Here is a 12,610-nt window from a genome sequence, read left to right as displayed (position 1 = left end):
TTCCATTTCTCATCTATTAATGAGCTACTACCTAAGGATAATTCATCTTCCCATAAAATTCCTCTCATATTTTTTAACGTAACTGCCTGAGCCTTAACTGAGGCCTAAAAGCAATCTACACAGCTTGTTAGTAGAAAACTGCAATTATCGTACCATCTGTACTTGTCTGTTACTGTAGAGAGATGCTACTTTTTATTTCCATGATTCTGATGTTACAGCATGGAAGCTGTGGCTTACTAGGTGGAGAAATTTACCATACTGCACCAAGCAAGGAAAGACACTGGGTAATGTGCTTGTCTTATTCTTTCCACGTGGCGATTTTCATCACCATCTACCTCTCCCTCTTCAACTCCCTCCAAAATGCAAAAAGTACAAAATGCAAAATATTTATCGGTCTTAAAAGTCTCATTTACTTTGTGGACCATGTGGTATTTGCCTGGAGGCAGAATCATTGCCGATAAAAACAGAATCATTCATGGAGATGGAAAGTCCCACACTCATAATTTAGGCAACTGCCATTTAAAACATCACTGGTAATAAATTACAGAGCAATGCGTCAAAAGGCTATGCTCAGCTGTTGGTGGAGATCACAAAATTAAAGAGTAAGTATTTGCTTATAATTTCACAGGGCAAGGAAGTGTTTTTTCAGCCTCTGAAATAACATCTCCTGAGAAATCATCAGTGTTTTTTGACAATGAGCAAGTTTTGTTTTTTGTTTTTAAATTAAGACTAACTCCAACACACCCACAGCAATTACAAAGTGCTGGGTGCAGCAAGAGTTTCCAGGAGATGAGTATTTTTTGATTGAAGCATTAAGAAAATCTTTTTTTTTTTTTTTTGCCAAGGCTTTAGGAGTGAAGAACAACAAAATATTTAAGAATGTATTAAAATGCCCTTCTTCCTTAAAGCTATAGATTCTCTCTCCATTACTCTCCCCCAATACTCAACGAGTATTATTGGCTGTGAGATGCCACCTAACCAAACTATTCCTACTTACTCTGACCATTTAAGGAACATAAACCAAATGACAATAGACTCTGGTACGTACTTTTGCTTCTTCAATGTTATTTATGAAATAAGCGAGAAGAAGTCTCACATCACATAGTGGATGTTCCAGAGACCAAAAGAGTGAGAGGATGCTGACATGCCATAGTGATGATGAAGAGAATCTCAAAGATGTGAAGGGCTGGAAAGTGCTAATCTTGTTATCTTCACCTTTCCTGTCTGTAACACACAGCTCCATATTCTGGAGTTTCCATTAGCCTGTGGATGGCACAAATAAAGTCTTAGAGCAGCACAAAAGAGCAAGGTAGGGAAAGATGGGCTTTCAGTACCTTTAGTACCACTTTTACCTCTTCCACCTTGTCTGTCCTGTTCCCCCATGGTCTCCCACCACATAGTTACTCACGCCATCTTCTACATAACACAATACTTAGTATGAGGCTGATAAAGAAACTTATTCAATCGAAAGCTCCTATAAAAGAGAAATTTGCCTTTATCTCCCCACCTGAGAGGCTCTTAGAGAACCTTTGAGTTAGAAGGATCCTAAGAGAACAGTCATTTATTCAAAGAGCCAAACAATCAATGACAACAACAATTTGCTTTCCTTCCATACGAGAGGCACTAGTTAGAAACCAGGGAAACAGTGATAAACAAAGCAAATAATAATACTAACAAATTTTAATGATCAAAAATTATCATACTGAAATTTTATATAGTGCTTTATACTCAAAGCAATATTCTACAAACAGTAACACTTACCTAATAAATTTTACGTAATTATGTAAAATAAATTAACTCTTACAATCCTGTTATACGCTTATGAGGTAGTGCTGCTATTAGGACCATTTTACAGATGAGGAAAATGAAGCACAGAAAAGGTCAAGTAATTTGCTTGAGGCAACACAGATAGTAAATGGTGGAGCCAAGATTTAAATCCAGGGAGGTGGCATTCCAGAGCCTGCTCTTATACATCACTTAACAACTGCCTTTCTCAGTCCCTGCCATCATGGAGATTATGCAGGAAAAATGGGAAGCAAACAGGTAAGTACATAAATATTTAGTCATTTAATATATACGTATGATATATAAATAGAAATTAATATACCTAAGTAATATGACATGATATAATATAGCGGCAGAAAATAAAGCTACTAGGTAAGGGATATATTTTCAATGGGTGGGCGAGGAAGCTGTCCATCAGGAGATGCCATGTGAGCAGAGGCCTGGATGGAGCGAGGCTAGGTTTTCATCCAGCCTGGTGTTTTCAGACTGTGGTGCATGGGCCCCCCACCCAGGGCCTGGGCATCCTGTGGCTGGTGACAGGGAGACTCTGGGTGGGCAGGGCAATGGGCTGCAGCACCCCAGTCCCTGCCCAACCACAGGAGCTCAGCTTCCATCTGGTCCAGATTTAGGGTTCCAAGTAAAATCTGACTCCAAAAAGATTCCATGGCTTTAAAAACAGTGTTGTAGAAAACCACTAAGCATGCCCAACCTCTTTACGTCAGACACACTGAGAGCCAAGAGGAACGACTTGCTCCAGAGCTGGTGCTGATACCAGCAGGACAAGAAGAGCATCCAGATTCCCCAACTTGGAATCTAGTGTACCTTCTAGAACACCGAACCGTCAGCTGTAACTCTCCTCCCATTCAGTACATTGTGTTCATCTCTAGAAGGTATAGACAAAAGGCTTTATCCAAGTGACTGTGCCTCTCTGTCTGGAAACTTCATAACCAAACTCCAGGCTTATCAAGAATTGCACACATGCCCTTGCCTGTCTCCTGTATTTATTAAAGTGCCCCTACCTCTGCCTCTTATTCTACTTTATATTTTTCTTGATCTTAACCTATTATATCTTTTCTTACTCTGTCCCTGTACATATTTCTTTCAAGCTATTGTACTTCAGATCCTTTGTGGAAATGTCTACGTGCATAAGGGGAAGGAGTACTTGCAGTAGGGGGCTGGCATGAATACAAATTTCCGAGTCTTCAAATAACTGAGATTCTAATGGTGGAACTGTGGTCACCACAGCAGACAAGAAAATGTGGGGTGCAGTCGACTTGCCCAATGGCCCTCAAACAATATAATTAGACATTCTCAACCTCATGTGAAGTTCAGACCTACCTCTTCTATGAAAACTCCAGCTGATAGAGTTACAACTGAGATTTAACCAAAGTCCTCAGTAACTCGTCTATTTCCAGCATGATATTCATTCAAGAAAAGCGCACACAGTCAATTTTTCCAAAATGAAAGAAAGAACAAAAACCCCATCAGCCCATTTTAATTCTAAGGCAACCAAAAACCTCTGAATCACTATCTCTGTTTCCCAGGATAAACAAACAAAAGGACCAAAGGATTAAACACTGGCCTATTCAAAGTTTGTGCGTCTGGTTTTTTCTTTTTAACAACAAAAAAGAAAAAAGCAAGCAGTGCTTCACCCTGTTGTCCATGATAAATGATGACACGTAAAAAGACAAATACATTTCAGGAATGGCAATCTGCTTCACAGTACAGATGGGCTTATAGATGACTCTTCCAACTTTTAATAACCTCCATAATTTATGTGTGAGCTAAGAAATGCAAAGATGCCTAGTGCGCCCCTTTGACTCAGTACAAATCACTTTTATTTACTTGGGCAATACTTCATGGTCCAGTTAACTTCCTAATTAAAGACAGCAGGATGCTCGTGTTCCATGCAAGTGGCATGGAAAACACTGTTTTGTGTGCAGTGGGTTCAGCTGGGAGTTGAAGCTGAGGAGAAGACACCACGGCTTTCGGTTGGTTTCTAAACCAACCAGAGACACGGCTCCTCTCGTTGTGACTAAATTGTCAATGGAGCCTCTTCAGACGAAACTTCTGCTTGTCTGCTATCCTACTTTACTTTATGTTGCCTCATGCCCAATCCCAAACTTCAACTTTCTTCCCCTTGTCTGCTTCTTCCCCAGTCGTGCTCTGTTATGGTTAAAGGAAGAAAGACAAAAAAGAGGCGTGTTCTAGGAGACTCAGGCCCACCCTGGTGGGCCAGAAACTCAGCCTCCAGAAGCTCTGAGACGGCTATCTCTTGCCATTGAGCTTGTACACTAAGTCAAAACCCACAGGAGCCAGACGACTAGGAGAAATTGGTGTAAAAGAGAGAGACACAGGAAGTGAGGAGAAGTGAGTCATGAGTGACTACGAATTCTAAGAAGTCAACCTAATTTCTGGACTCCTGCATGATGAGATAGATACGTTCTCGATACCATAAGCCAGGGGCTGTGCACCCCCAAGGGATTTCAGGGGCCCATTATATAAACAAGCTACACAGGTGGGGTATGAGGCAGTGGTGACTGATGGACGCTGTGGTGCAGTGAAGAACAAATATGCAGCCCAAGGAGGCACTGTCTACTTGGCTCCAGTCCTTATGAATATCAAACCACTCGGACAGATTTTCTGGAGGATTTTTGGTGAGAATCAAAAAATATAGATTTTTTTAAAATGTCAAATCTTCAGATATTTAAATATTAGAAACGAATTCACATTCAAAGGAAAACAATGTGTGAGGCACATACACTGTATCTTTAGGCCGGATTCAGTTTGCAACTTCTGTCATAAGCCTTCATATCAATAGTTAACCTCACAGTGCATAAGGTGGGTCATGTAAATTACTTCGTTTAACCCTCACAGTAACTCGATAAAGTAGAGAATATCATCTCAGTGATTAGGTCAGCCATCATTAAGCTTGGTCCTCCTGCATTATCCACTGTTGTTTCCAGTTTCCTTTTTTTAATGCTTGTGAACTCTCTCAGGAACTTAATAAGCTTTGCAGTAAGTTATTCCCCATGAGAGGGAAATGGCCATGTATAACTCAACCTACCGTACTAAAGACAGTGTCATGAGAAAATTAGTTACCACATACACTGTGTGTTGATGTGGAAGAAAATACTGCAATCCTGGATTTCAGTTCTGACTTTGCTGGGCATAACTTGGGTAAGTTCAACCTCCTTTCCGGGCCTGAGGGTCCCATACATTAAATGAAGTCACTGGTCTAATTGAATTCTTAGGGACTTTCAACTTCCAGAATAGATATGGCTTGTTAATTCAGGCTGATAGAATAAGTCTCAATTCACATCATACTAAAATCAAAATGGAATTTTAAAACTCAGCTTTCCATAATATAACAAAGAGATGATAGACATAAATGTGAAAATCCATGGTGTGAATGACCAGCTCAGAGTTTCAACAAGCATACAGCAGTTTCTCAACTTTCATAAACATTGACAGAATGGGATACCCTCAAAATCCATTTTATAGGTGGAATTCAGGCTTTTCTAGGAACCAACACTCAGACTAGTGTTTATAAAGCACTGGCATATGTGTGTATTAATCTTTTTTTTTTTTTTTTTTTGCGGTACGCGGGCCTCTCACTGTTGTGGCCTCTCCCGTTGCGGAGCACAGGCTCCGGACGTGCAGGCCCAGTGGCCATGGCTCATGGGCCCAGCCGCTCCACGGCACGTGGGATCTTCCCGGACCGGGGCACAAACCCGTGTGCCCTGCATCGGCAGGCGGACTCTCAACCACTGTGCCACCAGGGAAGCCCTAATCTTTAAATCTTTATTATAGTTTGCTTTTTTTTTTTATCATAAAATGAGTGAAAACGTCACTCCTGGATCAAAGGGTATAAACATTTTAAGGTACTTAAGATATATCGAAAACTATTTTTTTCAGAAAGACTACCAGTAATCTATGAGTGCCAGAGCCAGCAAAATTTTTAAGCAGAAGAATGAGAAAAAAAGTTGAACGTTAGAAGAGTGTAACTCAGTGAAAGAAAAACTGAAAACTAAAAGCTATTGAATGTGAAATGGGTTTCCTAAGAGATTTTCACTGAGTTTATGATTAAGTTTGTGAGTTTATTATTAAGAAGACATGCAAGAAGAGGATGCAAGACCATTTGGTTCAAAGGACGTTCAAACATCAGATGAGATGTGCACTACGTGATGATGATGTAGACGGTGAAAAGTATTGTCCTTGAAATCAAATCATCATCTGCCACCGTCAACATCATCGTCATCAAGACATGGGGGTGAGAGTGGGAAGGGCCATTTCTGGAACACTCATTTCATGTCAAGTTCTGTATTAAGCACTTAAACACTATCTTACTTATTTACAACCACCTGTGATATAGGTATTAATATCATCTCAGTTGCCTAGGTAAGAAAACAAGATTTACCAAGTTAAGAAATTGTTCAAAGATCACTCATTGGTCAAACAGTAGCACCGGTTGTCACCCAAATCCAGTGATACAGCACATGAGCTTGACCATGGTATTATACTGTCTCTTGGTACAGACAACTTCTAAGAACCCCATTTACATATGATTTCATTATTCTATACACAGCTTTTTCATAGGTAGAACATCTTAAAATATGTGAGTTTTTATAGACTAAAAAGTTTGAAAGACATAACCTTAAATTTTATATAATAATTTTCTGTTTTATTCTGTTAAAGTAAACTCATTTTTGTATCCCTCCTACAACTTTTCTTTCTACTCTCTTCTCTCCTAAACTTCTAAGTTCAATATAGCAATGGGCTAGAACCCCTATACCCACCCCATGTATAGCTTGAGGGGAGTACGGAGATAAATGCACTGTGCAACTTCCCTATTTCTGCAGGCCTGGCACTAGTATGTGCTCAATAAATGCTGCTTTCCCTTCTCTTGTCACTTCACATTAAGTTATGCAAAAGCACCATCTAGTTCCAGCATCATGGGAAGCAAGGGAAGATGCCTCTCTGAAGAAGCAGGGATCTGCCACTTTTGTCCAAAATGATATTTTGGGATGAAAGGTCTCCTAGCACTCATGCATTCAATCTATCTACTAGTAGCTTCTGTCAGAAATCTGTAGTTGTATTTTGCAAGTATAAAGATGCCTACCACACTGAAATGGGATTTAAATATAGAGTTTTATGGCATTAAATCCCTTAACTTTACAAATTTCTGTGCTAACGCATTCAAGTAGAATTACTAGGGACAGGGTGGTCTTTGGATGTAATAGTAGAATATTTAATTTAGTGTGTCGTTTTCAATCTATTTCCTGAGTGGCATGATACTTTACCACTTAGAAGCTATGCGTCCATGTAGTTAAAGCTAGAGAAGCCCAGGGCTTTCATTCAATTCCCAGATGGGAGTTTTTATAGAGATGAACATCTTCTCATTAATTTATCTTCCTAAGAGATTGCTATCACACTAATCAATTTGTAGTGACTTTACCAAGTTTGCAACCTTCAATAATGAAATGGATACTGTATCGAACATGGTGTGGATTGCTTAAACAATCTCAGCTGCTCTCGGATCAATGAAACACAAAACCAAAATGAAGTCAAGTGTTGCTTCATTAGTTATCCTCACTTAGAAGAGCTGTGTAATCTTGTTCACTGGACGCTGATGTCTTTTCAATGGGAAGAAGAGAAGGAGACACCCCATGAAAGAGAAACAGCTGTGATCCACGGCAAAGTGATAGTGCAGATAATTCTACAGAGAAGAGTCTTCCAGAGGTGGCATGTACGCAATGGTCAGGTAACGTCAGAAAACAACAACAACAACACAACAGTAAGCTGAAGATGCCAGCGGAGAGAATAGAAAGCTACTGCATGTGAGGTTCTCATAAGCATCATATGAGGCTAGGATTCAAGAAGCATGGCAAATTCTACTGGTTACCTGCTCACCAATCATTCCCTCTACCGTCATTGCTCCCAGAACCCCCATTTTGTTCAGCAGACAATAATCCCTGTGTTTGAGGGAAGGAGAGCCCTACAGACTAAATCCCTAGCTTCTAATCTTGTTCTCTCGCCTTAGTGAGAAGTTTGGATTTTATTCTAGGTATAATGGGAAGTTAACAGAGAATCCTTCGCAAAGGGGTGGAGAGACTTCATATTTGAAAAGGCTACTTTGGCTACAATTTGGATGATGCGGCTAAGAGTGAAAGGCAGCAGAGACAGAAGAGGTTATAGCAATGGTGCAGGTGAGAGAGGATGGTGGCTTGAACTGGGGGGTGACGTGATGGAGAAGAGTGGATGGATATGGGCACATGTTTCAGGTAGAGGCCACAAGACTTTCTGGTGGATTTTAACATATATGCATATATGCATGTCTTCTTTTCTTCATTTAGAACACATTTATTTTGTTATCAGAAACATATAAAGCTAAAAGCTTTACGCATTTGCCATTTATTTTTTGCAAGGAAAAATACTTTCTGAAGAACAATGAAAAAATAGTGAATTTTAACCCTTCAATTTTCTTTAAACAAGGATTTGAAAGCCTTGGATTTAACTCACTGCTTTTTCGATATTAAAGTAAGTTTTTCATGATCATCATTACTTTTTAAGCTTCTAATCAAGTGTATCTTTGACTTGGGATCAGATGACTACTGATTTTCAGATAGGCTGGCTGACATATTTTCTAAGAGTCCAATTCCTGCATATGGGCCTAAGAGATATACCAGGTACCCTTTTTCAAGTCTTCTAAGACACGTGTCTCAATTCCTTTATATGACTATGATTCTCCACCAAGGAAACGTATTTCGGGATATTTTACTTAACACATATCAACTATTCTACCCCTGATCTTAAAATCTGCTCTCTTGTACCACATGAAATCTAGCCTGAGCATTTACACACTTATGGAAATATCGCTAATATAGGTTAGAGGGGTTGGCAAACTACAGCCTGCAGCCTATTTTTCTGTGGCCCTTGAGATAAAAATGGGTTTTACATTTTTAAAGAATTATATAAAAGAAGAAAAATAAAAGCTGAAAATATTTACGGAGAAAGATCCAACACCATAAGAAAGAAATGACCAGTCCAAATTAGTGAGATAAACTAGTTTAATACTAGTTTATAATAATAGTCTTGGTACTTTAAGCCAATATGCTACGGGTTCCCTATTAAATTTCATAATCACTGATTGGGTAGCTGAAATAATTTGCTCTTCTTGCTGATTTTAACATCATGTCTCCCTCCCTTTCACCAGGCACAGAAGAAAGTAAACTTATTGGCAATTCAGTAGTTGCACTCAGTTTCATGCAATTCAGTAGTTTAGATAGCACTCAGATAAAATTACCCACTGCATCAAGTTGTTGAATTTCATTAATTGCATTAATCGATGCACACAATAGAAATGATGCTTTGGGGAACTTCCATGTTATTCTTTGCTCACAGGTGGACGCGAACCAGTCCCAGGCAGAGCAAATACATTAATAATACTTTTCAACCAGCATACTTCACCACCCCACCAAAAAGCAAAATTGAAAGCCAAAGAACAACCAACCCAAAAATATACTCAAAAACAAAAATTAATTTTGATAATACTGGTTAATAAAATCAAGGCGTCTAGGAATCACTTCCATCATGACTTTAAAAAAAAACGACAGAATGAGAGAAGGAGCTTTGGTAGGAGGCTGTGGGTTAACAGAGAAGCTTTAGAATTGGATTTCCTGAGTTGAAATCCTTGCTCTACTGATTCATAAGAATGTGGTTTTGGACAAACTACTTCTCTAAGCCTCAGTTCTTCAATGTGTAAAATGAAGGCAACAATAATCACCACCCCAGTGGACTAATCTATGAATTATATTAGGTAATGATAACCCATCAAAGCAGCAAAGCGCATGGGGCAGAGCACACACTCTACTGTGATCATTTAGATACCATTCTGAGCATAGTTGTAATATATTAAATTGATTCTAATCAACCTGGGCTACATTGTCCAAAGTCTTCATAAAAAAGAAATTTCTAGCTCTTTAGGACTATTTCTAAAGATGCCTTCAAGCTACTTGACAATTAAAAGCAATAGCAAGAGTTTCTTGGATTTGTATAGTACTGAAGGCATTTCCGCATTTATTTTCTTGTTTTCTTTGCAGCACAATCTAGAAAGTTTGTTAATAAAGGTTATCACCTTCTATTTGGCACGGATGGAAAGAGGCTCAGAGAGATCATCTCATTTGCTACAGTACCACGGTGGTGATGACACTCAAGGTTTCATATTCCAAAGCATCTCACTTACCCGCATTGCCACCCCTGCCCCCAACCTTCTGTACTCAGCCAACAGCAAGACAATTTCCCCCAGATTTAGATTTCAGAGAAAGAACAATTCCTTCTTCTTGCAACAGAAACTTACTGGTCGGGACTGGATTTCTTTGGCGTAAAGAGGTTGCAAGAATTCGGAGTCTCCTTCTAGCTTTAGACCTTTTTCTGTGATTCTCAAGTTTCCCATTCCATCCTGAAAGAGAGGCACAGAGATAACATGGAAAATTCGATTAGCCCAAATTTCAAAATACCTTAGATTTTCAAAAATTGAAACAAAATTATTGCCTTCTTTTTTTCTTTTTTGAGAAGGTAGAAAGAGGGGGCTCCCAATGAAGACATGATATACTAGGAGGCATTTTTCAGTGTGATTATGAATATTATCCTCTTTGTTCACTTATTCTGAGAAAATCTATTCCAAGCAATCTTGGAAAACTGAGCAAGTTCTCCAAAGAAGCAAAATGTAAGTAATGCCCTCTAGTCATTCACTAGCACAGATGAAGGAGGCCCTTTTGACTAGGGAGTGGCGAGAGACTGGAGGCAGGAGATGAGCGGGGAAAAGAGAAAAAGATGATCTCCCAGGTTAAAGTAAAAGATCTGAAACTATGTCATTTCTGAAACTATGCAGAAATGACAAACTGGTAGTCTGTTGGTCTAATTCAACCTTTGGACATGGTGTCTTTGGCTCATAAAATATTTAAGGAGCCAAATTATTTACTAATATTTTTATTAATATTTTATTATGCAAATATTAAAATACATACCAAAGGATATGAAAATAGAAAGAATAGCAAACACCTAAGTAGTTGTCATTCATCTTTAACAATTATCAATTTATGGCTACTCTTATTTACTATAGCTACTACACCCATCTCCTTTAGTTAAATATAATCATAATGCCATTACCACACCAAAAAAATAAATAAAATAGTTAATAAATATTATCAAATACCCAGTGTCAATGTTCGAATCTCAATATTTTTCTCTTTATATCTGCTTGTTTGAATCAAGTTCCCTATTGCAACTGGTTGATACGTAAAATAGTAGGTCATCTCCTTAAATCTCCTCAGTCAATTTCTCTCTCACACATCCACACACATAAACACGCTTTATTTGATAAATAAAACATCATTTTTCCAATAGCACTTCCCACAGTTTAGATTTGCTGAACATTCCCATAATTTCATGTCACGTGTTCTCTGTCCCCTGTATTTTGTGTAAGTCAACAGATCAAGAAGCTTGATAAGATTCAGGCTCAGTTTTCTAGAAAGAATACATCCTAGAATGGAATATATTAGTTTTCTATTGCTACCATCACAAATAACCACAAACTCAACAGCTTAAGACAGCACAAGTTTATTATCTGTATGTTAGAAGTCAGACCCAGGGCTCAAAGGGGGAAAATCAAGGTGCCAGCAGGGCTGCTACACTCCAAGGCAGAACCTATTTCTTGACATTTTCTGGCTTCTAGAGGCTGCCCACATTCCTGGGCTTGTGGCGCCTTCCATAGTCAAGGCAGCAATGGTTGGTTGAACCTTTCTCACATCCAGTCACTCTGACAATGAACCATCTGCCTCCCTCTTTCACTTTTAAGGACCCTTAAATTTCACTGGGAACACCAAGATAATCTCTCTATTTTACGATCATCTGATTAGCAACCATTATTCCATCATAACCTTAATTTCCCTTTGCCAAGTAATGTAACATATTCACGGGTTCTGAGAAGAGGACATTGATGTTTTTGGAGTAGGGGGCATTTTTCTGTCTACCACATGCTCGATCAGGATGCACTGAACATCTTTTGCTGTGATGTCATCAGCCACTGGTTATCTCTGCCTAGAGGATCTGTTATTTCACTAGAGATTTCAAACTGGTGATAAAATAATTATTTCTTCTTAATTTATTAGCTGGGATATTCTATCAAGAGAAATTGCATGTCATCAACTATATGTTTACCCTAAACTACAGTTTATATAGGAACTTGATAGATGCTTGATTTTTCCTCCTTTATTGATTAATAAAGGGTCTTTGGGTCTTTGTTGCTGTGAGTGGGATTTCCCTAGTTGCCTTGAGCGGGGGCTGCTCTTTGTTGTGGTGTGCGGGCTTCTCATCGCTGTGGCTTCTCTTGTTGTGGAGCACGGGCTCTAGGTGCGTGGGCTTCGGTAGTTGTGGCTTGCGGGCTCTAGAGCGCAGGCTCAGTAGTTGTGGCGCTTGGGCTTAGCTACTCTGCGGCATGTGGGATCTTTCCAGACCAGGGCTTGAACCCAAATCCCCTGCATTGGCAGGCAGATTCTTAACCACTGCGCTACCAGGGAAGCCCTTTTTTTGTTGTTGTTGTTGTTGGGGGGATGGGAGAACGCTTTATCAGAGGAAGTAAAGTGCAGGCAGCAACTCGAGCACTTGGTCTGGACGTAGACCAAGTTGAAGACTTGGTCTTCAACATATTGAACTGGTTACCTAATATTCTCCAAAGATAACCCATGAGGTTTTTATTTTTAAAAATATCATTATGAACATTTTGATTTGTTCATTCCAGTGCAGTTTCTATTCCTATTGAAGT

General features: G+C 39.2%; 1 protein-coding gene across 24 annotated transcripts in view; it reads right to left on the bottom strand.

Annotated features, from left to right (window-relative positions):
* The window catches only part of SGCD (sarcoglycan delta), a 1,717,585-nt gene that overhangs the window by 214,515 nt on the left and 1,490,460 nt on the right, over positions 1 to 12,610 (bottom strand). For 23 of the 24 annotated variants that reach the window (XR_013827577.1, XM_079916704.1, XM_079916702.1 and 20 more), the window contains one exon: positions 10,145 to 10,246. The exons of the other annotated variant lie outside the window; for it this stretch is intronic. Coding sequence is in view for 22 of the 23 variants with exons in the window: in XM_079916704.1 (XP_079772830.1) it covers positions 10,145 to 10,246 (102 nt within the window). In the remaining variant the exon portion in view is untranslated. The remainder of the gene's footprint in view (positions 1 to 10,144; positions 10,247 to 12,610) is intronic. 24 annotated transcript variants of the gene reach the window in all.

The sequence above is a fragment of the Stenella coeruleoalba genome (genome assembly GCF_951394435.1).
Source record: "Stenella coeruleoalba genome assembly, chromosome: 3".
NCBI classification, from domain to species: domain Eukaryota; kingdom Metazoa; phylum Chordata; class Mammalia; order Artiodactyla; family Delphinidae; genus Stenella; species Stenella coeruleoalba.
This window is presented reverse-complemented; position numbering and strand designations above follow the sequence as displayed.